This window comes from Apodemus sylvaticus, chromosome 5, assembly GCF_947179515.1.
Source record: "Apodemus sylvaticus chromosome 5, mApoSyl1.1, whole genome shotgun sequence".
NCBI classification, from domain to species: domain Eukaryota; kingdom Metazoa; phylum Chordata; class Mammalia; order Rodentia; family Muridae; genus Apodemus; species Apodemus sylvaticus.
The window spans coordinates 141,044,590-141,067,632 of record NC_067476.1 but is presented as its reverse complement, the minus strand read 5'-3'; the positions used below and the strand labels follow the sequence as shown (position 1 = coordinate 141,067,632).

The 23,043-nt window shown below is 47.3% G+C and overlaps 1 protein-coding gene across 1 annotated transcript in view; it reads left to right on the top strand.

Moving 5' to 3' along the window:
- Positions 1 to 1,455: 1,455 nt before the first annotated feature.
- The window catches only part of Gss (glutathione synthetase), a 30,050-nt gene continuing 8,462 nt past the window's right edge, over positions 1,456 to 23,043 (top strand). Inside the window, exons 1-8 of the mRNA XM_052184041.1 lie at positions 1,456 to 1,546; positions 6,768 to 6,902; positions 12,839 to 12,984; positions 16,324 to 16,399; positions 16,684 to 16,823; positions 17,456 to 17,572; positions 22,118 to 22,198; positions 22,310 to 22,387. Of these exons, the coding sequence (XP_052040001.1) occupies positions 6,774 to 6,902; positions 12,839 to 12,984; positions 16,324 to 16,399; positions 16,684 to 16,823; positions 17,456 to 17,572; positions 22,118 to 22,198; positions 22,310 to 22,387 (767 nt within the window). The 5' untranslated portion in view covers positions 1,456 to 1,546; positions 6,768 to 6,773. The remainder of the gene's footprint in view (positions 1,547 to 6,767; positions 6,903 to 12,838; positions 12,985 to 16,323; positions 16,400 to 16,683; positions 16,824 to 17,455; positions 17,573 to 22,117; positions 22,199 to 22,309; positions 22,388 to 23,043) is intronic.

The window sequence follows — 23,043 nt, the reverse complement described above, 5'->3', positions numbered from 1 at the left end:
TGATTTACAGTCAGTAGAGATTCTCTTTCCTAAATCTCTCTTCAATTTGACACACCCTCCTTTTTCCCCCCACAGCCATGGCTTGGAGCCTCACCAACTTACAGCTAACTCTGGACCACATCTGTCTGTACCTAACATATAGAACGGTGTCTTTTCTCTACTAAATCTCCAGCCTCAAGGTTTCTTACTGAGGCCAGCTGTTAACAGCCTGTCCCACACACTAAAGCCCACATTTTATTTACACTAAACCCATTAGGAGTTTTGTATCTCAGTCATAATTCCCTAGGGTTTGATAAGATACATTTCATTCATTTCAGGAAAATTTGTATCGGAAAGGAACCTTTTTTATCAGGTATGTAGTGACTATTCCTGGTTTTCAACTTGACTATCTCTGGAATGAACTTCAATCCAGAATTGGAAGGCTCACCTGTGATCCTAATCGGGAGGCTGAGATACAAATTTCTGACCTGGATCTTGGCAGGGAGAGCTTGAGGCATAGTGGCTATGAATCCCAGACAGGGAGATCTCCGAGTTCAAGGTCATCTGGGACAAAGCAAGTCCCAGATCCAGGAATGGTGACATACACCTTTAATCTGGGCCACACCTTCTGCTGTAGACCTACATAAGGACTTTGGAAGAAGATAGATTAACTCTCTCTTCTTCACCTGCTTGTCTTGTGGGACTGAGCAACTGCTAGATTCTTGGACTTGCATTCACAGCTCCTGCTGACCATTGCTGGGGAGTTGGACTATAGACTGTAAGTCCTCAACAAATTGCCTTACTATATAGACTACCCATAAGTTCAGTGACTCTAGAGAACCCTAATACAAGGTACCTCAGATTTCGAATCAACCTCTCACAGTCTAGGGAAAACAAAGTTAAATTAGTGTAGGTTAGCCGGGCGGTGGTGGCGCATGCCTGTAATCCCAGCACTCTGGGAGGCAGAGGCAGGCGGATCTCTGAGTTCGAGGCCAGCCTGGTCTACAGAGTGAGTTCCAGGACAGCCAGGGCTACACAGAGAAACCCTGTCTCGGAAAAACCAAATCCAAACAAACCAAAAAAGTGTAGGTTGCCAGAGGATAAGGGGGTCTGTATAGAGGGAAAAGAATCATGAACTTGCATATTTAAAAACAGCACACAGGGGCTGAAGACAGGGCGGGCTAAGAGAACTTTTACTCTTGCAGAGGACCCAGGTTCGGCTCCCAGGGGATCCAACGCTCTCTTCTGCCTTTGAGTGTCCCCATCTCACAGAAATGCCACTAGCTTTGACTCTCTGGGAACTAGGCTAACAGGTAGCATCTCGCCCGTTGTAGGCCTCTCCCCTAGAGTACCGATGTATCCCTTAAAGCCCAGGTCGCTTCTGATGTAACGCCCCTTCCCGGCCGCCGTCCGGTTCCATAGACGCGGGGCTCCTTCTTCACCCTCCTCTTTAAGCCTTCCAGGGCGGGTCTGCGCAGGCGTACTGGGTCGTACCGAAGCCCCGCCCTCTGAGCCTGGGTAACGGCGTGCGGAGTTTGAGCTTGGCGAGCAGCTGGACAACGAGCGAGTAAGTCGGGGCTCGGCGACGGCGGCTGGCGAGGGTCAAGTTTCCTTGGGAGGAGAGCCGTGAGGGAGGGGTCTGAGAGCGATTGGAACGCAGCGGGCGGGCAAACGCGGTGGCTGGGACCGCGGCGAGCACCGGGAAACTTGTGTCCAGTGAGGGGGGTTGTGCTGGGCGCGCTGAACCTAGATTTCCAGATCTCCGGCTTCCAGCTCGGACACTGTCAGCGAGGCTAGAGCCAGAGTTCTAGGGAAAATAAACAAACCGCCATCAAAAACTGGGAGAGATCGGGACCAAACTTTGTCCAGGCATGGGGAGCGAACGGGGCCCATCATGGGGACAAGTCAGGACCGGCGACTGTGTTGTAGCCCGAGGCCCTGAGCCCGCACCTTGCCTCGCCCACGGGATTAAAGTCCGACCGGATTTGTGTGTAGGCGTTTTAAAGTTTTTCGTGATTCATTCACCACTTACTTATTTAACCTTCAATGAAGTATCGGGGCAAATGCTATTTTTATGATTGAGGTACGAACCTGGACAGAGAAATCCAGCGATGGCTTCCAAAACTCGATCAGGAGTTGGGGGTACAGAGGCTGGGGATGTAGCTCAGTGGGAGAGCCTTTAAAGCCACGAGGAAAGCGGCATCAGCCCAGATCTGAAAGTAGGAGAGAGGCTGGTGTGTCTTAGTCACTTAAGATGCCTTTACTGCTCCGAAAGTGCCCAGGAAGAGGAGTGGGTTGGCCAGTGCTGGGCGAGATCAGTAGAGGCAGACATGGGGAAATTCAAAGCGCTGCATTTAGTCAGCAGAATCCACGGGACTGGAGAGATGGGAGGCAGTAGAGTGCACGGGAGGCTTGGATGCCAGGGTGAGATTCATCAGAGGAGGAGCAGCCCAGGGAGCAGGTGAATGTTCTAGTTAGAAAACCAGGAAAGTAAGCTGTGTAAATACAAACTTGAGTGTCACTAGCCAAACAAGTCACTGAACAGTAAATCTATAGGAAGAAAAAAAGGCATTTTCTATAATAATAATGTTATTATCATAGTGTTTTTGTGCATGAGTGCATAGACACCCAAGCATTCTGGTGTGTGTGTTACACAGATGTGCCTGTCAGCGTTTGTATGTGAGGGGGCATTTGCATGTGCACATACATATGAGCCTCAAGTATCAGATGTCTTCCTTGATCACTACCCTTTCTCTCTGCACCTCAAGTTCTGGGGTTATAGCCTACCCCCCACCTGCCCAGGATTTATGTGCATACTGGGGATCTGAGCTCTTTACCTGCTGAGCCCCCTCCCTAGCCCTCTACCTTATGTTTTTAAAGATAGGGCCTGACTGAACCTGGAGGTCACTCACACTTACTAACCAGCAATCTGCAGATGTCCCGCTGTCATGATCTCCCTAGCACTGTAAAAGCTAGCCTGAGCTCCAAACTGAGTGCCAGGCCAGCCAGGGCTAGACAGCAAGGTACTGTCTCAAACAATAGTTCAGCGAACAAGTTTTTATTTTGCCTCTCTTCTTGCCGGGCAGTGGTGGTGCACGCCTTTAATCCCAGCACTCGGGAGGCAGAGGCAGGTGAATTTCTGAGTTTGAGGCCAGACAGCCTGGTCTAGAGAGTAAGTTCCAGGACAGCCAGGGCTGTGTAGAGAAACCCTGTCTCGGGGGGAAAAAGTTTTTTTCGAGACAGGGTTTCTCTGTATAGCCCTGGCTGTCCTGGAACTCACTCTGTAGACCAGGCTGGCCTCGAACTCAGAAATCCGCCTGCCTCTGCCTCCCAGAGTGCTGGGATTACAGGCATGGGCCACCATCGCCCACCATCTTTTGTGGGTGCTGAGGATAGAGTTCTCCTGCTTGTGTGGCTAGCACTTCACCAATGGAGCCATTGCCTCAGCTGACACAGAGGCTTGCTGTGTAGCCCAGGCTAGCCACAAACTCTTGGTTCTCCTGCCTCTCCCTCCCAAGTACTGGGATTACAACCTTGTGCCACCATGCCCAATCCGTAGTGATTATTTTTTAATGAGTTATCTTTCTATGGGTTGTTAGTACCTGGCCATTGGCAGTCTTGTCTGACAAGCAAAAGCCCACGGACATACAGCTGTGGAATTCGGTGTGGAGAAGTGGGGACCTGTGGAGCTCCAGGTCCTCCATGTTGGAGCTATGGGTTCTTGTTGGGCCCGGGTTTCCATATAACGTCTAACAAGTCTCCCACTGCTTGTTGGGTGGATACAAACGGAACAAGCTCCGATGCCTAGCACTTGGCTATGGGTTCATGGGTAAGGCTTGGTCCCCAGTGTGGTGATTTTGGTGAGGCCTGGTGGGATGTCCCTGGATCACTGAGGAAGCTGCCTTTGAAGGCATTGAGGTAGTTATTTCCAGGCCAAGTTGTGTCTTGGAGGAGTGAGTTGTTATCAGTGAGCCTGAGTCACACACACTGGTTTCTTCCTGTGCCCACCACTGAAAGGCTCTCAGTGGTGTACTCCTCAAAGCCAACACCATGCCCCGAGGCCTTCAAAACAGAGAGCTTAATTAGTCAACAGTTCATCTGGGTGTGGTGGCTCATGCCTGCGGGACGTTTGCTTGGGAAGCTGAGAGTGGAGGATTGCTGAGTTGGAGGCCAGCCTGAGTGACATAGCAAGATCCTGACTGGAAAAAGAAAGAATAAAACTTGTTCACTGAACTAGTGTTGGAGACGGTACCTTGCTGTCTTGCCCTGGCTGGCCCGGCACTCAGTATGGAGCTCAGGCTAGCTTTGAACTTGCAGAAATGTCCCACTTCTGCTGGGATCATAGACAACATCCCACCATGCCCAAATAAGAAAGCTTCTTATATAATTATCCGGATTCAGGTCTCTCACCACGGGAACAGGAAACTGACTGCTCAAAGCTCTGAACATGCTGAGAAACCTGACTGATTTTTCTCATTTAATCCAGTGTCCCTTACTTAAGGGGAGTGAAGGTTACAGACTCAAACCAGGTCTGTCTGGCTCGAGCCCTGTTCTTTACTATCACTGCTGTCTCCCGTCCTCACCCAGCGGGACGCTTGTCCAGACTGCCTTGAGATCACATGCTCTTTCTGTCAAAGCATTGTGCTGAGGCGGGCAGACTTGGATGAATTATCTAAACCCAGCTCATTCCTGAGGAGGGGACTACAGGCTGAAAGTGATGGAGGTTATCTATCGGTCTAACTCTTCCTGAAGACAGCCAACCGAGTTGGGCAGTCAATGTTTGTTTCTTAGGATTAAGTGACAGCAGGGTAGAACAAAAACAGTGAGCAGATGTTGTCAGATGTTTTATCCAGCAGAAGAGAGTAGCTATACATCTCTGGCCACCACTGAAACGGCTCCTTTACCTTGGCCTGGGCGTTGGGTTTTAGGCATTTCTACTTTGATAACATGTTTTCTCTCCCTCCCTCTTCTTTCTTTCCTTCCCTTTTTTTCTTCCTTTTTTTCCTTCCTTTTTTGGTTTTTCAAGACAGGATTTCTCTGTGTAGCCCTGGCTGTCCTGGAACTCACTCTGTAGACCAGGCTGGCCTCTAACTCAGAAATCCGCCTGCCTTTGCCTCCCAAGTGCTGGGATTAAAGGCGTGTGCCACCACTGCCGGGCTCCTTCCTTCCTTCCTTCCTTCCTCCCTCCCTCCCTCCCTCCCTCCCTCCTCTCCTCTCTCTCTCTCTCTCTCTCTCTCTCTCTCTCTCTCTCTCCTCTCTCTCTCTCTTTCTTTCTTTCTTTCTTTCTTTCTTTCTTTCTTTCTTTCTTTCTTTCTTTCTTTCTTTCTTTCTCTCTCTTTGTCAGGGCTTCTCTGTGTAGCCTAGCTTGTCTTGGAACTCACTATGTAGGCCAGGCTAGACTTGAACTCACAGAGATCTATCCACCTCAGTCTCCTAATTGTTGGCCATGTACCTCCACTCCAGGCTATAATGTGATTTTTAAAAAATATTTTCTGTTCCCTTTTATACCATGGTGATAAATGTCCGCACAAATGTGTAATTTGGCTCCTTTTGGAGGCTGGAGAGATGGCTCAGCAGTTAAGAGCACTGGCTGCTGTTCCAGAGGCCCTGAGTTCAATTCCCAACACCCACATGGAAGCTCATAACTGGGAATTCAATGCCCTCTTTGGATATACAGGCTTACATGCAAACAAAACACAACCAGGCAGGCAGATCTCTGAGTTTGAGGCCAGCCTGCTCTATAGAGTGAGTTCCAGGACAACCAGGACTGTACCAAAAATCAAAACAACAACAACAACAACAACAAAAACAAAAATAAAAAAACCTGTTTTGAAAAACCAGAAGAAAAAAAAGGCCTTTAATTAGTACAAGGAAGAAATTGAAATTGACCTTATCTGCAACTTATCTGCAATTCATGATATACCCTTAAGTTTCCTCCCCTACCCACTTTGTAATTTGTTTGAGATTTACTGAGGTAGGTTATTGTTGGAATAAGAAAGGAAATTAGAGCCAAGAGAGATGACTCATTAAGTAAAGATGTTAACCATGGCCGATTACCTCAGTTTGATCTGGAGATCCACAGGCTGGAAAGCAAGATTTGCAGGTTTTCCTCTGACCTCCACCAAGCATTCCACCGCAGCAAGTGTGCATGCGCGCACAGGCACACACACACACACACACACACACACACACACACAAAGTGTAATTCAAAACATAAAGAAGGGAAAGTAACAATTTACTACAGTGGCTTCCATTGTATATAATAGGGAAACATTTTAAAATGGAGTGTCAATCCCTTCTGCCCATTGCGTCCCTTCAATCATAATTTCTGGGGCTTGGTAATGTGTATTTTTGCCCAGACAGCCAGATTTTGGAAACATCTGATTTATCCCTCTCTACTTATTTCGCAGGAGGGGGATCTGCAGTTCTGGGAGGGGCAGTCTCTTATTCCAGTCACATGGCATTAGCGCCTCTTTTCTCCATTGAAGAGTTTCAGACCAGAAACCAGAGTCCTAGACTTAAACACCACTGTCTAGGGCGAGTCATTTCACTTCTCTGAACCTTTGTTTCCTCACTGTGAGAGTAATGCCATTGCTGTTTTGAGAATCCACAGAGAATGAATAGCTATGGAACCTGATCTACGCACACGGAGGAAGTGGAGGCAGTTTGTTCCCTCTCACAGTTGCCCCTCTGAGGTGACTGGTCAGGTCTCACAATGTTGGAGGTGGCCACATTTTGGTCTGCTGGGTCCCAGGCCTTCTGTCACCAAGTCCTTTTGTCTGTCACAGGTTGGGATGGCCGCCAGCTGGGGAAGCGTCTTGCAGGATGAGAAGCAGCTGGCAGAGCTGGCCAGGCAGGCCATAGACCGGGCCCTGGCTGAAGGCGTGTTGCTGAGGTCCGCACAGAGCCCCAGCTCCTCCGACGTAAGCTCTGCTCCCTCGTGTTCCTCTCACTTTACCCTTCCAAGATGGAGGCGGCACCTTGGGGCTGAAGACTGTCTCTTTCCTTTATTTTATTCAGTAACTAAAATTGATTTCTAAAACTATGATTCTAAAAGTAAAAAGCAGCATGCTGGAGTAATCACACGTAAATCTGGGGTTGGAAGTGTGATTTAGGCACCTACTTAATTTCTGTAAGATGTACTTTCTCCCAGTATGTAAACACAGTAAGACTACATAATGGACTATGTAGGATAACTAGGAGATAGTTCCCGGAAGCACTTTGTCCAGGGAACCCATACGTATCAAGCACCCTGAATTCGAATCATGAGTCATGCTGTCTTCTCTGTAATTGTTTTTTGTTTGTTTGTTTGTTTGTTTGTTTTGGAAACAGTCTTAGCCTGGAGCTCTAGCTAGCCAGAACTCACTGTGTGGATGAAGGGGCCTTGAACTCGCGGCACTCCTCCTAAGGTTGCATTACCAGGCACGGCCCGACTTGTGATAACACAAACTCTCTCACATCTATAATTTAAAATCCAAGTTGAGTCAGGCGTGGTGGCACCCACCTTTAATCCTGGCACTCAGAAGGCAGAAACAGGGAGATCTCTGAGTTTGAGGCCAGTCTGGTTTACAGAACAGCCAGCGCTCAAAAAACAACAACAACCAAACAACAACAAATTCAAGTTGAATCATACATACTATTCTGTCATGTGTTTTTAAGTTTTGTTTAACAATCTGTTTAAGGAATTAACCTTATGTGAGCTTCATTCATCCAATTTTTTTTTCATTGCCAAGGATAACAAATTAAATGTTGAAAAGTAAAGGCCAGGGGCTGGAGAGATGGCTTAGCGATTGAGAGCACCAACTGCTCTTCTAGAGGTCCTGCGTTCGAATCCCAGCACCCACATGGTGGCTCACAACCATCTGTAATAGGATCCGATGCCCTTTTCTGGTGTGTCTGAGGAGAGCAATAGTGTACTCATATACACTAAATAAGTAAATGAATCTGAAGGAGGAGGAGGAGAAGAAAGAGAAAAGGAAAAAAGAGAAGAGGCCACATTTCAGTCTTTATTTAGTGGCCTGTTCTACTTGCTCCTAGGCATGCTCCCCTAATGGGAACACTCAGTGTTGCTGTTTAATGGTGCAAAGATAAGAATGCATTGATACATCACACATGCACATAAATTCGCGCACACACACACACACACTCTTCACATGCACATAAATGCGCACACACACACACACACTCTTCACATGCACATAAATGCGCACACACACACACACACACACTCTCTCTCTTTGGCTTTTTTGAGACAGGGTTTCTCTGTGTACCTAAACTCCTTTTCCTGGGCTCAGTCGTACTTATGAGGCAGGAGGATTGCTTGAAAGCATGAATACTGAGATACTTCCTCAAAACAACAACCAACAACAACAAAAAAAAAACCCACTGTCCTTAATCTATTTATTTTGCAACTAGATAATACATTCATCTTTATTTTCTCTACTGCTTCTTTTGTTTGTTTGAGACCGGGTCTCACTATGTGATCTCCAACCCAGCTGCCATGTGGGTGCTGGGAGTTGAACTGGGGGCCTCTGCAAGAGCAGACCCTCTATCTACTCCCTTGTCTGTCTTCTGAGTGGCTGTGCTTACTGTCTGTCTTGTGTATCACAACACCCAGTCCTTTCTTCCTCTTTATTCAAAGGCTTGTACTAGACCAGCTTTTCTGTATTTTTCTCCTTTCTTTTTTCTTTTCTTTTCTTCTTTTCTTTTCTTTCCTTTTCTTTTCTTTTTTTCTGGTTTTTTGAGACAGGGTTTCTCTGTGTAGCCCTGGCTGTCCAGAACTCACTCTGTAGACCAGACTGGCCTCGAACTCAGAAATCCCCCGGCCTCTGCCTCCCAAGTGCTGGGATTAAAGGTGTGTGCCACCACTGCCTGGCTCCTTTCCCTTTTTTAAAGATTTATTTTTATATGAGTACACTGTAGCTGTCTTCAGACACCACAAGAGGGCATCAGATCCCCTTACAGATGGTTATGAGCCACCATGTGGTTGCTGAGATTTGAACTCAGGACCCCTGGAAGAGCAGTCAGTGCTTTTAACAACCACTGAGCCATCTCTCCAGCCCAGCTTCTTTTCATTTTCAACTTCCAATTCCCCCTCTTTTCTTTTTTCTTTTATTTCTATCCCTCCCTTCTTTCTCGCCCCCCAACCCCCTACCCCACTCTGTGAATCTATTCTGAACTACACCCTGCTGTATGCCAGAACTGCCTTGACATGGAAGACTAAGTGGTCAGCCAGAGGATCTCACCTTTGGAGTGCAGGTTTAGTTGGAGAATGTAGCGGAGAATAAAATTAAGGAATTTCATTGGATGTGGATGGCAGAGTGCCAGGTGACATTAGCTGTCATTTATTGACCACCTCATTGTGTGTCAGCATTATTCTAATCACTTTGGAATTGCTGATTCATTTAACCTTCACCACAACAGAGATGAGGAAATCGCAGCTCGGAGAAGTTAAGTAACTGAGGTCACTGAGGTCACAGGAAGATTGGCAGAGCCAGACTCTCCTCCCAAGTGTCAGGCTCCCAAGGCGTGCTCTGCACTCTCCCACCCTGCTGTGGCTCTTGGGACACCCACTAGGAGTAATGATTCATTTTGATTAGAGGTAAAATGGGGAATGATAGTCAGACTGAGCTTAAAAGACATGTGGGGACACCCCAAAGTATGGAGAGGACAGAAATGTTCAAAGGATACAGCTGAAAAGCAGGGCTGGTTAGTGGGGGTGTGGTCAGGTGAGGGTCAGACAGCCAAGCTTTGGGTTCTGGGCAGGAGAGACTGTGACCTTCACCCCGTAGATCAATGCAGCAAATCAGCCACATGAGGGCTGAACACCTGCAGCGTTAGACAGTGAGTTCATTTTGAACAGGTAACACATGAGCACTGTCCAAAAGCACATCCAATGTAGAGTAGGACTCTTCCCCCAGCCACCGTTTCCCTCAGAGGCAAGCCAGCTTTACATTTTTTGTTAGTGTTGTCTTCTTTTTTCAAGAAAAAAAATTAGCAACAATTTTATTTTACAATATTTATTTTTATTTTACATGTTTATGTATATGCCCGAGGGTATGTATATGCACTACCTGCAGATGCCAGAAGCTTCAGGTCCTTGAACTGTAGTTATAGGTGGTTGGGAGCCGCCATGTGGGCGTTGGGAGTTGAACTGAGGTCATCTGCAAGAGCAGCTGGTGCTGTAGACTACTGAGCCATCTGTCCATCCTCATACTAGCACTTAAGGCCAGGCCAACACTAAAACAGTAGGGTCCGGGGAGATGGGTCATTTTTTGAAGTACCTGCTGAGTAAGCATGAAAACCTGAGGTCAGAGCCCAGAATCCATCCCTGGCCCAGTAGCAGGCACCTATAACCCGGGCTTTATGGAGTTCACTCGCTGGCCAGCCTGTCAAATCTGTGAGTTTCAGGTTTAGTGAGAGACCTTGTCTCAAAAATGAAGGTGGAGGTCAATTAAGGGAAAGACTCTCAATATGCACGCACTCGCCCACACTAACAAGTCTATACACTACACAGATGCAAATACTATAATAAATATAACAACAACAATAGAAAGCTACCCAGCTTATCTATACAAATCAAACTGGGAAGGTATGGTAGCACTTGCCTGTAATTCCAGCACTTGGGAAGTGGAATCTGGGGGAGCAGAAGTTCAAGACTGGACCACTAGATGGCTCTGTGGGTAAAGACACCTGCCTCTGAGCTTTAGGACTTGAGTGTGATTCCATAACCGAGTGGTAGAAAGGACTCAGTTTCCAGCAATTGTCCTTTAAACTTCATGTGCATGCTATAATGCTATAGAAAACACACACACACACACCACTAATATAATGTGATATAATTTTTTAAAAAAGGGGCTTAAGCTCACCCTAGCCTACAGCGAGGCCAGCCTGCAAACAGACAAACATCAGGCAGTCTGGGAATTGCTTCTCACCCCCATCTCACTGTTCCTGTTCCCTGGTGATAAAGCAGAGCGTTATTGTCATACGTGTGCTGTTGTGTGCTCTAAAAAATGAGAGCTGTGTGTCTCAGCTTGTGGACAGCAGAGCCTAGCTGTGCACTGCTCATCCTAAATTCAAACAGCTGTGATGAGTTCTCGGGTCAGGACAGACAGAAGTCTTGGCAGAAAACTCCAGGAATGTTTTAGGCTGGGTGGGACTTGAGAGAGGCAGTTTCCTGAGTCTTAGCACTTTGGGTGCTGGTCACCTTTTACGCGATCTGCAATAATCCTGCCCCTGGTTTTTTTGTTTTGTTTTTGGTTTTTTGGTGACAGTATCTTTCTATATGTGTAAAAAGGAGATCATATATTTGTGAATATACATATATATTTATATGTAATATACATATTAATATAATATATATTATTTTGATTTATTTGTTTATTTTTTTTAATTAAGACAGGGGGTCTCTCTACATATCCCTGACTATAGTGGATCTCACTTTGTAGACCAGACTGCCCTTGAACTCACAGCGATCTGCTTTTCTCTGCTTTCCAAGTTTGGAGCTTAAAGTCATGCACCACCACACCTAGCTATTTAGAGCACTTTTGAAATGTGTATTATTGTACAGCATTCAAGGTAATTTTTAAAAAGATTATATAAAAGGCAGGTTTATTGGGAACCTGCTCCTGGGTGGGCGAGTTTATTGGCCCAAGGACCAAGGCCAGGGAAGTCACCATGGGGAAGAGGAGGGAGGGAGGGAGGGAGGGAGAGAGAGAAGGGGGGCAAGGGCGGGCATACAGAGAGAAGATGAGAAGAGGTGGAGCTCAAGGTAATTTTTTAAAAGAAAGTATATTAGTAAAAGTTCTAAGATGGGCAGTGGTGGTACACACCTTTAATCCCAGCACTGGGAGGCAGAAACAGGTGAGTCTCTGGGTTCAAGGCTGGCCTGGTCTACAGAGTTGAGTTCTAAGACAACCAAGGCTACATATACAGAGAAACTCTGCCTCAAGAAACCTAACAGCAACAGAGAGAGAGAGAGAGAGAGAGAGAGAGAGAGAGAGAGAAAGTTCTACCACCATAAACCCATTCTACCATAATGGCAAACTGATATTAACCAAGAGGGTAAATAATTCAAGTAACTGGGTCTATTTTTATCTGCCAAGTTCCAGTTCGTTAGTTGTTAGACATCTCAGGAGGCATATCTCCCTTTTAGAATAACTGTCCTAAGTAACACTTGGATTTCATGACTATGTCAAAGTCCAAAGAACCCAGGGTGCAACTAAATGCCAGCCTGTTAACTGGAGTCACCACCTGTACACAAGGCCAAGGCATGACACCCCTGGCTTCTACTCAGAGAGCCACAGCTGGTTCCGGCATCCTACCAGGAGCCTCTTCCAACTAGAAGGCCAGGGGCCTCGGGTGTGAGCTCCTGACATGGGGACAGACTTCAGCATCAGTCAGTTAGGAACATGGGGGTGGGGGGCGCAGTTAGATGGTGAGCATGTCGTTTGAGTGTGTCCGAGTGGTTTAGTAACCATCATGGTTCAAATCCAAACACCAGCACCTGAATATGTTCTAACTCAAGTCCTTTGCTAAGTTTGAATACATTGGCGCCTTCCTCACAGAATTTAATGATGAGCCCTCTTAAGTATTCAGCACAATGATTTGCAAGCAGTAAGTACCTGAATTCTTGTGGGAGTTTTTATTTTTGTGTGCCTCTCATTTAAAGAAAGCCCTGTAGAATTGTCACAGAGCCCGGAAGCTCCACTGTACCCTATCTTGCCTTTTTCTCAAGTCTTCCCTTCACGAAGTGACCGCTGCCCTGCCCATAGGCACGGTGCTCAGTGCCCAGGCCCGGCTGCGAGAAGATGCCCCGCTCACAGCTTTCCTCTCCGCCTCACTTTCTCTCATTGAACAGGCAGTGACGTTCGCCCCATTCTCGCTCTTCCCCTCACCGGTGCCCAGTGCTCTGCTGGAGCAGGCCTACGCCGTGCAGACGGACTTCAACATGCTGGTGGATGCTGTCAGCCAGAACTCGGCCTTCCTGGAGCAAACACTGTCTAGGTGCGGAGAGCTGAGGCCTTGGGGGCCAGGGATGCTAAAGGCATGGGATGGGAAGGCCGGGGAGCCATGAGTTGTTGCTGTGTTAGTTAACCTGGTGGAATGGGGAGCAGGCGCCCCGAAAAGGAGTGAGGAGAGCCGCCTTCTAACCCTGGCTCTGCTGCTTTTTGTCTGGAACGCAAAAGGAAAGCCCTCCTCCTTCTCTGAGACTCAGTTTCTTCATCTGAAAAATGAGCCTGACTGAGATCTTAGGTTGCTGTGATTCTGTGGTCAGTGACCCCAAAATATCTATGGAGGTGGGGCTGGAGAGGTAGCTCAGTGGAAGAGCAGAGGGGTTCAGTTTCCAGCACTAACATGGTGGCTCACAGGAAACCTGCACAGTGGTTCCAGGGATCCAGCAGCTCCTTCCGTCCCTGTTAGACACCAAGTATTTCATGGAGTATACTTACATACACATTGGTAAGACATCTATACTCAGAAAATACAAATAAATAAATTTTTAAAAGGTTCTCCATTTGGAATTATGGAAAAATTGCCTGGTTTAGGAAGAAAACAGGGTAGGGAAGGCCATTAAAAGGATATGATTAATTTTTTTTAATGAACTTTTCTTGTCACCTAAAGCCTCACATATTTGGGTAGGGCAAAATGCAGACCAAGTCATACCAAAGATATAAGTAAACAACCCTGAATATCACACACACACACACACACACACACGTATGTACATTGTTTTTGAAGGAAAACTATTTTGTTAGGGACAAATTTTTTTCCAATGTGTTCCCTGGTGGCAGGTTGGATGTGGGAAGAAATAATAATGATTCGAAGTCTGGAAGCCATTGGCTTGGAGCCAGAAATGCAAGTGGGCCATGGGGTCATGAACGTGACCCCTGCTACCACCTTTCTCAGGATGGGCTTGATTTTATGCTCATTACAAGCAGCCTGGTTTAGCCCATTTACACTGACAACGTGATTAGGTGGGAGACCAGCTCCAAAGACCTCAGAACCCAGCCCCCCACTACCACCACCACCATAGCTAGCTCCTAAGGAAAAGAACAGCCTAGAACCTGGAGTTAGAAGGTGTCCCTCTTCAGAGAAGCTTGGAGGCTAAAGCCCATCTGGGGATTCTTCACCTCACCATGGGCTAAGAAAGGCCCCAGAGAAAGCACTCACCTTCTGAGGGGGCTGGCTAGGGCTCCCCCTCCTGTAACCAGATAAGTTTGGCATGGGCTGTGGCACTAAGTTTGCCCCGAATCTTGAGAGCATCCAATGTCGTGTTAATGACTTCTTGCTGTGCTTCTTGCTGTGCTTCTTCTCAAGGCCCCAGAAAACCACACTGGATGCGCCCCTAGCACACGTCACAGTCCACAGCTGCTCTCTGCGCTGAGAGGGTAGGCCCACTTAGATCTAACCCACCTTCTTGCAGTCTCTAGCCAAACAGAACAGATGACATCAGTTGTCATGTAATAAAGTGAAAATTGCATCTCCAGTCAGCTCTGTAAAAGGGACACGCACGGTGCTTCAGGAGCTTCTAGGAAAAGGCTCTGACCCGACAGCGACCACTTCTCCACAGAAACAGTATATGAGGGTGAACCTAGGCAGTAAACCAGGATATGTTCCTTGGGCCTGAAAAACCTGCAGGCACACAACAAACTGTCCTGGGTTCTGTCATGGAGGAGGGGAAGATGTATCTTTAGGTAACCAGAGTGCTACAGAGAGTTGATGTTAGGTCAGCTAGAAAACTTCGCAGCCATCAGGTATTCAAAATGTTCCAATTTTTAAAAAAATTATTTAGTTCATTCCAGTCATTTCCCACCCCTGGTCCCTGCTGCCCACAGTTCCTTATCCCATTACTCCTCCTTGCCTCAGAGAGAGGGTGTTCCTCCCCACCCCCCAATCAGTCCTCCCCTTTCCCTGGGGCCTCAAGTCTTTCTTGAGGATTAACCACACCTTCTCCCACTGCGGCCAGACCAGGCAGATCTCTGCTCTATTTGTGCCAGGGGCCTTGGACCAGCCCGTGTATGCTCCTGGTTGGTGACTCAGTCTCTGAGCTCCCTGGGGTCTGGGTTAGTTGAGCCTGCTGGTCTTCCTATGGAGTCGCTCTCCCTTTCAGCTTCAATCCTTCCCCTAATTTAACCATAGGGATCCCCTGACTTGAGTTCAATGGTTGGATGTAAGTATCTGCTTCTGTCTCAGTCAGCTGCTGGTAGGGCCTCTCAGGACAGCCATGCCAGACTCCTGTCTGTAAGCACACCATAGCACAGTAGTGTCCTTACTTGGTGCCCTCCCATGAGATGGATCCTAACTTGGGCTGGTCATTGGACTGCCTTTCCTTCAGTCTTTCTCCATTTTTGTCCCTGCAATTCCTTTAGACAGGAACAATTCTGGGTCAGAAATTTTGACTGTGGCTTGGTAACCCTGTTCCTCCACTTGAGGCCCTATCTACTGGAGGTGGACTCTTCAAGTTCCTTCTCCCCACTGTTGGGCATTTTAGCTAAGGTCACCCCCATTGAGTTCTGAGAGTCTCTTACCTCCCAGGTGTCTGGTACTTTGAAGAGGGTCCCCCCACCTGTCATCCCCAGAGGCTGCATAGTTTCGTTCGTTCTCCTGGCCCTCTGGGCTTCATTCCTGTCCCTCTCCCCTCTCCCTGATCCTGTACCCTTTCCCTCCCTTCTCCTCTCCCACCCAGAGCCATCCCTCCCTCTGCCTCCTGTGATTATTTCCTCTCTCTCACTTGGGCATTTCTGCTTGTTACACTTAGGGTTTGTAGGTTGTATTCTAGGTATTCTGTACTTTTTGGCTACTATCCAGTTACAGTAAGTACAGACCATGCATGTCCTTTTGGGTCTGAGTTACCTCACTCAGAAATTTTTGTTTGTTTGTTTGGTTTTGGTTTTTCGACACGGGGTTTCTCTGTGTAGCCCTGGCTGTCCTGGAACTCACTCTGTAGACCTGTAACTCGAACTCAGAAATCCACCTGCCTCTCTGCCTCTGCCTCCCAGAGTGCTGGGATTACAGGCGTGCGCCACCACTGCCAGGAATCTTTTAAAAACACAGTGTCCTTTACTTCCCACCACAAGCCTAAGTTATAAGCACGGTTATGTTATTCTTCAATTGAACAAACTAATGTAGAAAGGTGATAGGATTCCTTGAGATTGCCTGACAGCAGGTGACAGAGCTTGGGGTTGTTATCTGGCTCTAGGGTAGACTATTAGACACTATTCTCTCCTAGGTTGGAATGGGTATTCGAGACCCAGAAAGGACCTAGGAGTTAGTAGTGGGTGGAGTGGGACAGACCTGTAGGGTCTCACATAGCCTAGAAAAATGTTCTCTTTCCTCCTCTAGCACCATCAAAAAGGATGACTATACTGCCCGTCTCTTTGATATCTACAAGCAAGTCCTGAAAGAGGGCATTGCCCAGGTAACCAGTGCGAGCCCCTCCTTTGTCCTGCACTTGTTTCTTTTATCGTTGTTGGATTAGTTTCTATTTTATTTTTACTAGAAGAACTGGCCTTAGTCTTGATCTCATAGGAATCTGCCTCTGACCAGTCTCTACTGGGCCTGCACATGACTGGTCCTGGGATGACAGATGATCCTTCTCGGTTTGGGAGTATTAAACAGTTCTTCAGGTCTATAGAGTATGCTGTGGCTCGACCCAGAGTCAGGCCCTGGGCCAGCATCCTCAGCCTTCAATTCTCTCCACAGACCGTGTTCCTGGGCCTGAATCGCTCAGATTACATGTTCCAGTGCAGTGCAGATGGCTCCAAAGCCCTGAAGCAGATTGAGATCAACACTATCTCTGCCAGCTTCGGGGGCTTGGCCTCCCGCACGCCAGCTGTGCACCGGTGGGTTCCTAGGGCAGTACTGGAGCACATTTGTGGGGAAGAGCTCAAAGGACCAACAGTCACTGGCTAAGCCCGAGGTCTTTTACTGTGGTTACGCCTTCCTGGGCCCTGAGTCATGTGCTCGTCACATCTCTGCTTCTCCCCATAGCAGTCTTCTACTTGAAATCAGACGGTTTATATATCAGAGAAAGAAGAGCCCTCATGGCGTATCAGTCCTGCCCCTCACTGTCCAAGCACAGAAAATGATGCCTTTGAGGGACCTCTGATAGGAAGGTCGTGACGTTTCTGATGCTTGAAAGCAGTTCTGAATCCGAAGCAGATGGGGGTTGAGAAGCTTGAGGGCTAGGCCATAGGAGTAGATTCCTAGCCATTGGGGTGCTCCAGGTCACGACGATTCCATATGGATTCCATATAGCACCTGGGGGACCAAGGAAAGGGGCTCTGACTCCCTTAAAAACTGAGTTGGGGTGGAATGGCCTCAAGGGTCTCGGGACTTCTCTGGGAATGGTAGGAAGGTACTTTTAAGCACTGGCTGAGTTTCAGAGTAATGTTCCTATATGTATCTGTGAGGTCACGGGCAGAAGGGTGTTCTGGTCCATCCAGGTACTGAGCAGCCACCTCTCTTCCAACAGACATGTTCTCAATGTCCTGAATAAGACCAAAGAAGCGTCCAAGATCCTGTCCAATAACCCCAGCAAGGGACTGGCCCTGGGGATCGCCAAAGCCTGGGAGCTCTATGGCTCAGCTAAGTAAGACCGTGGGAAGGTGGCAGTGGTGCCCTGCCATCATGCCAGCACTCCTGGGCGTGTGTGGCAGCTTCTCTGTGAGACAGCATTGGGGGGTGAAGGGGTATTTCTAGGAATAGAAACATGCACCTTTAAATGCCAAAAATATTTTAACGGAGTTTGGGGTTTCCTTCTAAAATAAGAGATGCTGGCTATAAGTTACTATTTCCATGTTGCATGGAGGTCATCGTGATGACGGACAGTGATTGCATCTTGCTGAAGTTCACTGGTGCCACACCTAGGCTAGAAACCCGTTCGCTGCCCGTGCCACTGGGGTTGAGTTCCTATCCATATCTCTGTAATGTTCCCAGTTGGCTTCTTAAACGTCTGCTTTTACATTTTACTGTTGTCAGTGCATTTGAAATAGGAATCCTCTGCTTCTGTTCCTTTGCCTTCTGGTTTGCTGTGGTTTGGGGGGAAATCAGGGATTCTGGTTATTGTAATTGTGTGTGAAGAGTGTGAGGAGGTCAGGTTTGATCTGGGAATTTTATGGTGTCCATTTTAACTGCTTAGAAGTGTTTTCTTTGCTTTCTTCCTACTTCTCAACCATGTTCCAGATGTGTGAAGATGCTCGGTAAGTGACTCCAGATGGTTGAGAGGCCTCTGCTAGCAGCTGTTCAGTGTCCACGTGGAACTGAGTTATGCTGTAGTGAGCATGAGTGCTGCTTTCCACGCAGGGTCTGAGAACGTTTGCGCTGAGGCAGTGCTGATCCGCTCCCTGCCTGACAGATAGAGGAACCGTGGTTCAGAGAGGTCCAGTGATGGGGAGCTGGTAGTAGAACTCAGCCTTTATATATAAGGACACTATTGTCTCCAAGTGTGCCTTTCTGGACTTGCTAAGCCCCACTAAGTTCCAAGAAGCCTGACTATTTACAAGCAGGACAAACAGTATGTCAAGTAGAATTCTCCACCAGGTTCCATTTTAAGAAAGTGAAGTCAAGGAATGGGTCACCTGAGAAACTGCAGATGAAAAACCTGCAGAAGGAGCCTCCTGTCAGGCCAAGAGTAGTGTGTGTGGGAATACTTGTGTGCCCAGAGTCAGGCACTGGTGGCGACGGGCTCTTTGGCCTCTGGGCAGGGACCAGCTTTACCTGCTGTGAGAGTGATAAGGCTCTTCTGCTGAGCAAGCACGTGGCCTTAGTGGGTGTTCTTTTTCCTCTGAGATTGTTTTTCCTGAGCTGGGCATGGCGATGCATACCTTTAATCTTAGTACTCCAGAAGCAGAAGCAGGTGGGTCTCTATACATGCTAGGCCAGCCTGGCCAGCATAGCAAGTTCCAGACCAGCCAAGGCCACATACCAAGATCCTGTCTCAAAAATAAAAAACACACCTGTAATTCTAGTACTCAGGAAGCTGAGACAGGAGAATGGCCTTAAGTTCAAGGCCAGTCTGAGCAATGTAGTGAGTATACTACCAAGAATACATGGCAAGACTCTGTTCCAAAACAAAACAAAACAAAACAAAAAACCACAAACAAATCCAGAAATTTTTAAGAAAAGATATCTGAGAATTAAATTATAATTTTGTTTGCTTTTTTTTTTTTTTTTTTTTTTTTTGGTTTTTCAAGATAGGGTTTTTCTGTGTAGCCCTGGCTGTCCTGGAACTCACTCTGTAGTCCAGGCTGGCCTTGAACTCAGAAATCTGCCTGCCTCTGCCTCCCAAGTACTGGGATTAAAGGCATCTGCCGCCACTTCGCCACTTCCGCCACCACCGCCTGGCTTGTTTGCTTTTTTAAAAACCTTTTTGTCTTGCTGAGGGTCAAATCTAGGGCCTTGTGTATACCAGTACTCTGTCTCTCAGCTACATCTCCAGACTTGTTTGTTGTTTTGAGACAGGGTCTTGTTATATAGCTTATATTGTCCTTGAAATCATGATAATCCTTCTGCTTAAACTCCCAGGAAGGGAGTTATATATCATCAGTCCTGATTATAAAATTATGATTTCAGCAAGGTGGGAGGATTGGTTTAGCCGTTAAGAGCATTTGTTGCTCATGCAAAGGACCTGAGTTCAATTTACTGTCTGTAAAATTATGGCTTCAGTTTAGGCAAATGCTTTCAAACCTAGGGTCTGGAGCTGGAAATATGCTCAGGGAGGAAGAGCACTTCCTGGCGTTCTAGAGAACCTGAGTTTGACTCCCAGCACCCACAGTGGGTCGCTTAACAGCTGCCTGGAAACCTGGGAATCAGATGCCCTCTTCTGACTTCTGAAAGCACCTACATACACATGGAATACAACCACAAAGTCATGTACACAAAAATCAAAATCCTTAAGACAGCAACAGTAAACCAGGGCCTGTAGTTATAATGAGCAGAATAAGGGTGGGTATTGATATAAAAGGTTGGGACATAAGATCTGATTAGCACTAATATTCATAGACGAGTCAGTTAAGGCTCTGGGAAAGAAGTTGTCTGACCCGCTCAAGGACACACTAAGACACTGGCAGAGTCAGGACTAAGATTGTTGCGTCTTCTCTCCCGGCCAGCATGCTATTTCCAGTTCACCTTCCTCAACTGACAACTTTCCGAGTCCTGCACAGTCCAGACTTCTCAGAACCGAAGGCTGTAGGGGGCAGAATGTGTTTTCTGAATCTGGCTCCCACTGTTTGGCAAGTGGAAAGGCTGACTTAATGAGCCAGAGTCTGCAGTTCCATTCTAACCTCTACCTCCAGGTTCCTCCTTTGCCTCTTCTTGGAGGCAAGCCATCCTGGGCCAGGTGCCACCCTGCCCCCTCAACACCTACCCGTGAGCGGAGCGGTTCAGGGTACAAAGTAAAGAACAAGGGCCTTTGGCTCACGGGTCTCTCAGGGCAAGATATGTATAAGAAACCATTTCCACTTTGTCTTACCTACTTTAAAGTCATTTCTCAGTTTAAATGTCATTCATATCTGTCCTCTTGACTTGAGGCAGGCTAGAAGAGTATTCAGCCAAGTAGAAAGAAGTCAGGTGAACACAGTTAAGACAAGAGGTTCAGATAAATTTGAAAAAAAAAAAAGAGAGAAAGATAAGAGGCTGATATAGGAGGTGAGAAATAATTAGCATACTGAGCCAAAGTCTGGACTTCCAGGTGTCTTAGCAAGAATCTGCCAGGACCCAACAGCAGCTGTTGCAGAAAGCGGAGTAGGCACTGTACAACAATGGCCTTTTAATTTCTAGTTGGGGAGGAAGGGAAGGGATTGTGTTTAAAACACTGAACATAACTGGTTTAAGCTTTTTCTTGAGTGGTCCAGCTCCAGCTTCTTTAAGAAACTATTGGATAAACAGAGAGAAACAGCCCAGCAAGCCTTAGTGATCCCTTTACTATGCGAGACCAAGTGCCGCCCTGTGGACATTGCAGAGATGCTGAGGTCCCAAGAGGCACTTGTTTGTAGCTGCCTCTGTGGAGTTCCATTTGGCGCCTTTGTTTTTCATCTAAGAGCTCCACACCCGGATCAGTTCTTCACACCCTTGTTATGGGGTTATTAGCACCTGACCAGCATTGTGGTTGACTTACAAAACATTCCTCTGTGCTTATTTTCCAGAAAAATTTTTGAATCATAGTGTTATGTTTTCTGTTGTTTGTTTTAAGATGGGGTCTCAGGTAGCCCAGGCCAGTCTTAAACACCTAGTTGTCCAGTCTTCACCACCTGAATTCTGGGATCTAAGAGTGCACCATCACACATGGCCCAAGTTATCTTGTAGGGGAAAACAAAGTAGATGGTTTTAAATCTAAATTTTTTTTTTTTTTGGATTTGGTTTTTTCGAGACAGGGTTTCTCTGTATAGCCCTGGCTGTCCTGGAACTCACTCTGTAGACCAGGCTGGCCTCAAACTCAGAAATCTGCCTGCCTCTGCCTCCCAGAGTGCTGGGATTACAGGCGTGAGCCACTACCGCCCGGCTTAAATCTAAATTTAAGTTGTACAGAAATTTGACATCATTACAGTTTCCCATCTACCACTAGAGAACAGGGATGCTTCCTTTCCTCCACTTGGTTTCCTATTTTCAGGAAATGTTGCCTCAGGCAATCCTAATTTGAGGCAGTATCTATTCTTGCAGGGAAGGTTTATTCTGTCTGTCTGCCTGTCTGTCTGTCTGGTGTGTACATGTATGTGGAGGCCAACTCAACACTGAGTGTCTTCTTCAATCTCTTTCATTTGTTTTTGAGCAGTCTCTCATTGAACTTGGAGCTCACCAATTTGGCTAGACTGGCTTGCCCAGGGATCCTCCTGTCTCTGCCTCCCCAGCGATGGGGAAGCCGCAGCTGGCCTTTTTTTTTTTTTTAAGTGGATTCTGGAGCTTGAACTCAGGTCCTTATGCTTGGCACGACGAGCACTTTATTGGCTGAACCATCTCCTCAGCCCCTTCTTTCTGTAGGACTGGCCCCCTTGCCCCAACCCCACGTGCTGGGATTACAGCCTGCGTCAGCAGGACTACCTGAGAAGCTGTGTTCTCACCGAGCACGAGCACCCCGAGGGAGTGCAGGAAGGACAAGCTCCTCTACAGCAGCCCCGGCTCACTTGTGCTCTCTCTGCAGCGCGGTGGTGCTACTGATTGCTCAGGAGAAGGAAAGGAACATATTTGACCAGCGTGCCATCGAGAACGAGCTGCTGGACCGGTAAGGGAGGAGGAGACCCTCAAGCGTGGCCCCAGGCGAGAGGCCCATTCGGAAACACGGCTGCTACTTCTGATTCTCACTCTACTTCTGATTCTCACTCTTCTTCTCCAGGAAGATCCATGTAATCCGTCGAAGATTTGAAGATGTCTCTGAAAGGGGTTCTCTAGACCAAAACCGAAGGCTGTTTATGTAAGCATCCCCAGGGAGCCACTAGACAGCTGGGTTAAGAACTCTCTTGACACCTATCACTAAAGAAATTTTCTTCTGGGAATATGATAGCTTGCTTTCTTTTCTCCAAATATTTGAAATATCTCATCCTCCCAGGAAATATTAGGAGCATCTAGCTCTGCTTCTAAAGGAGATAGGGCAGAGATGTTGATCTTCTGGATAAGAACATCATCCTTAAAGATAGCTTTAGTTTTTCATACTAAACTCTGAGGTTCTAAAAGTTTTCTTGCTCATCTTTGTGGCTAGTCAAAACAGGCCTGAGCAACTGTGCAGACCGGGAGGCAGGCTTATTCCCACCCATCTGGTTGCCACTCTGCACTACAGCCTGGATTTGTCTTTTAAGATAGGCCCTATTGTGTTTCCTATGGGCCATCACACTGCAGCTTTAATACCATATACTGAATTGAACTGTAGCTTACATAGTTAGACCTCGCCAGGGCTCCACATGGTGGCATGTACCATTAGTCTCAACATTACAGCGACAAAGGCAGGCAGATCTTGGAGTTCTAGGGCAGCCTGGTTCCAGGTTCCAGAAAGTTCCAGGTACATAAAAAGCTACATAACAGCCGGGCAGTGGTGGCGCACACCTGTAATCCCAGCACTCTGGGAGGCAGAGG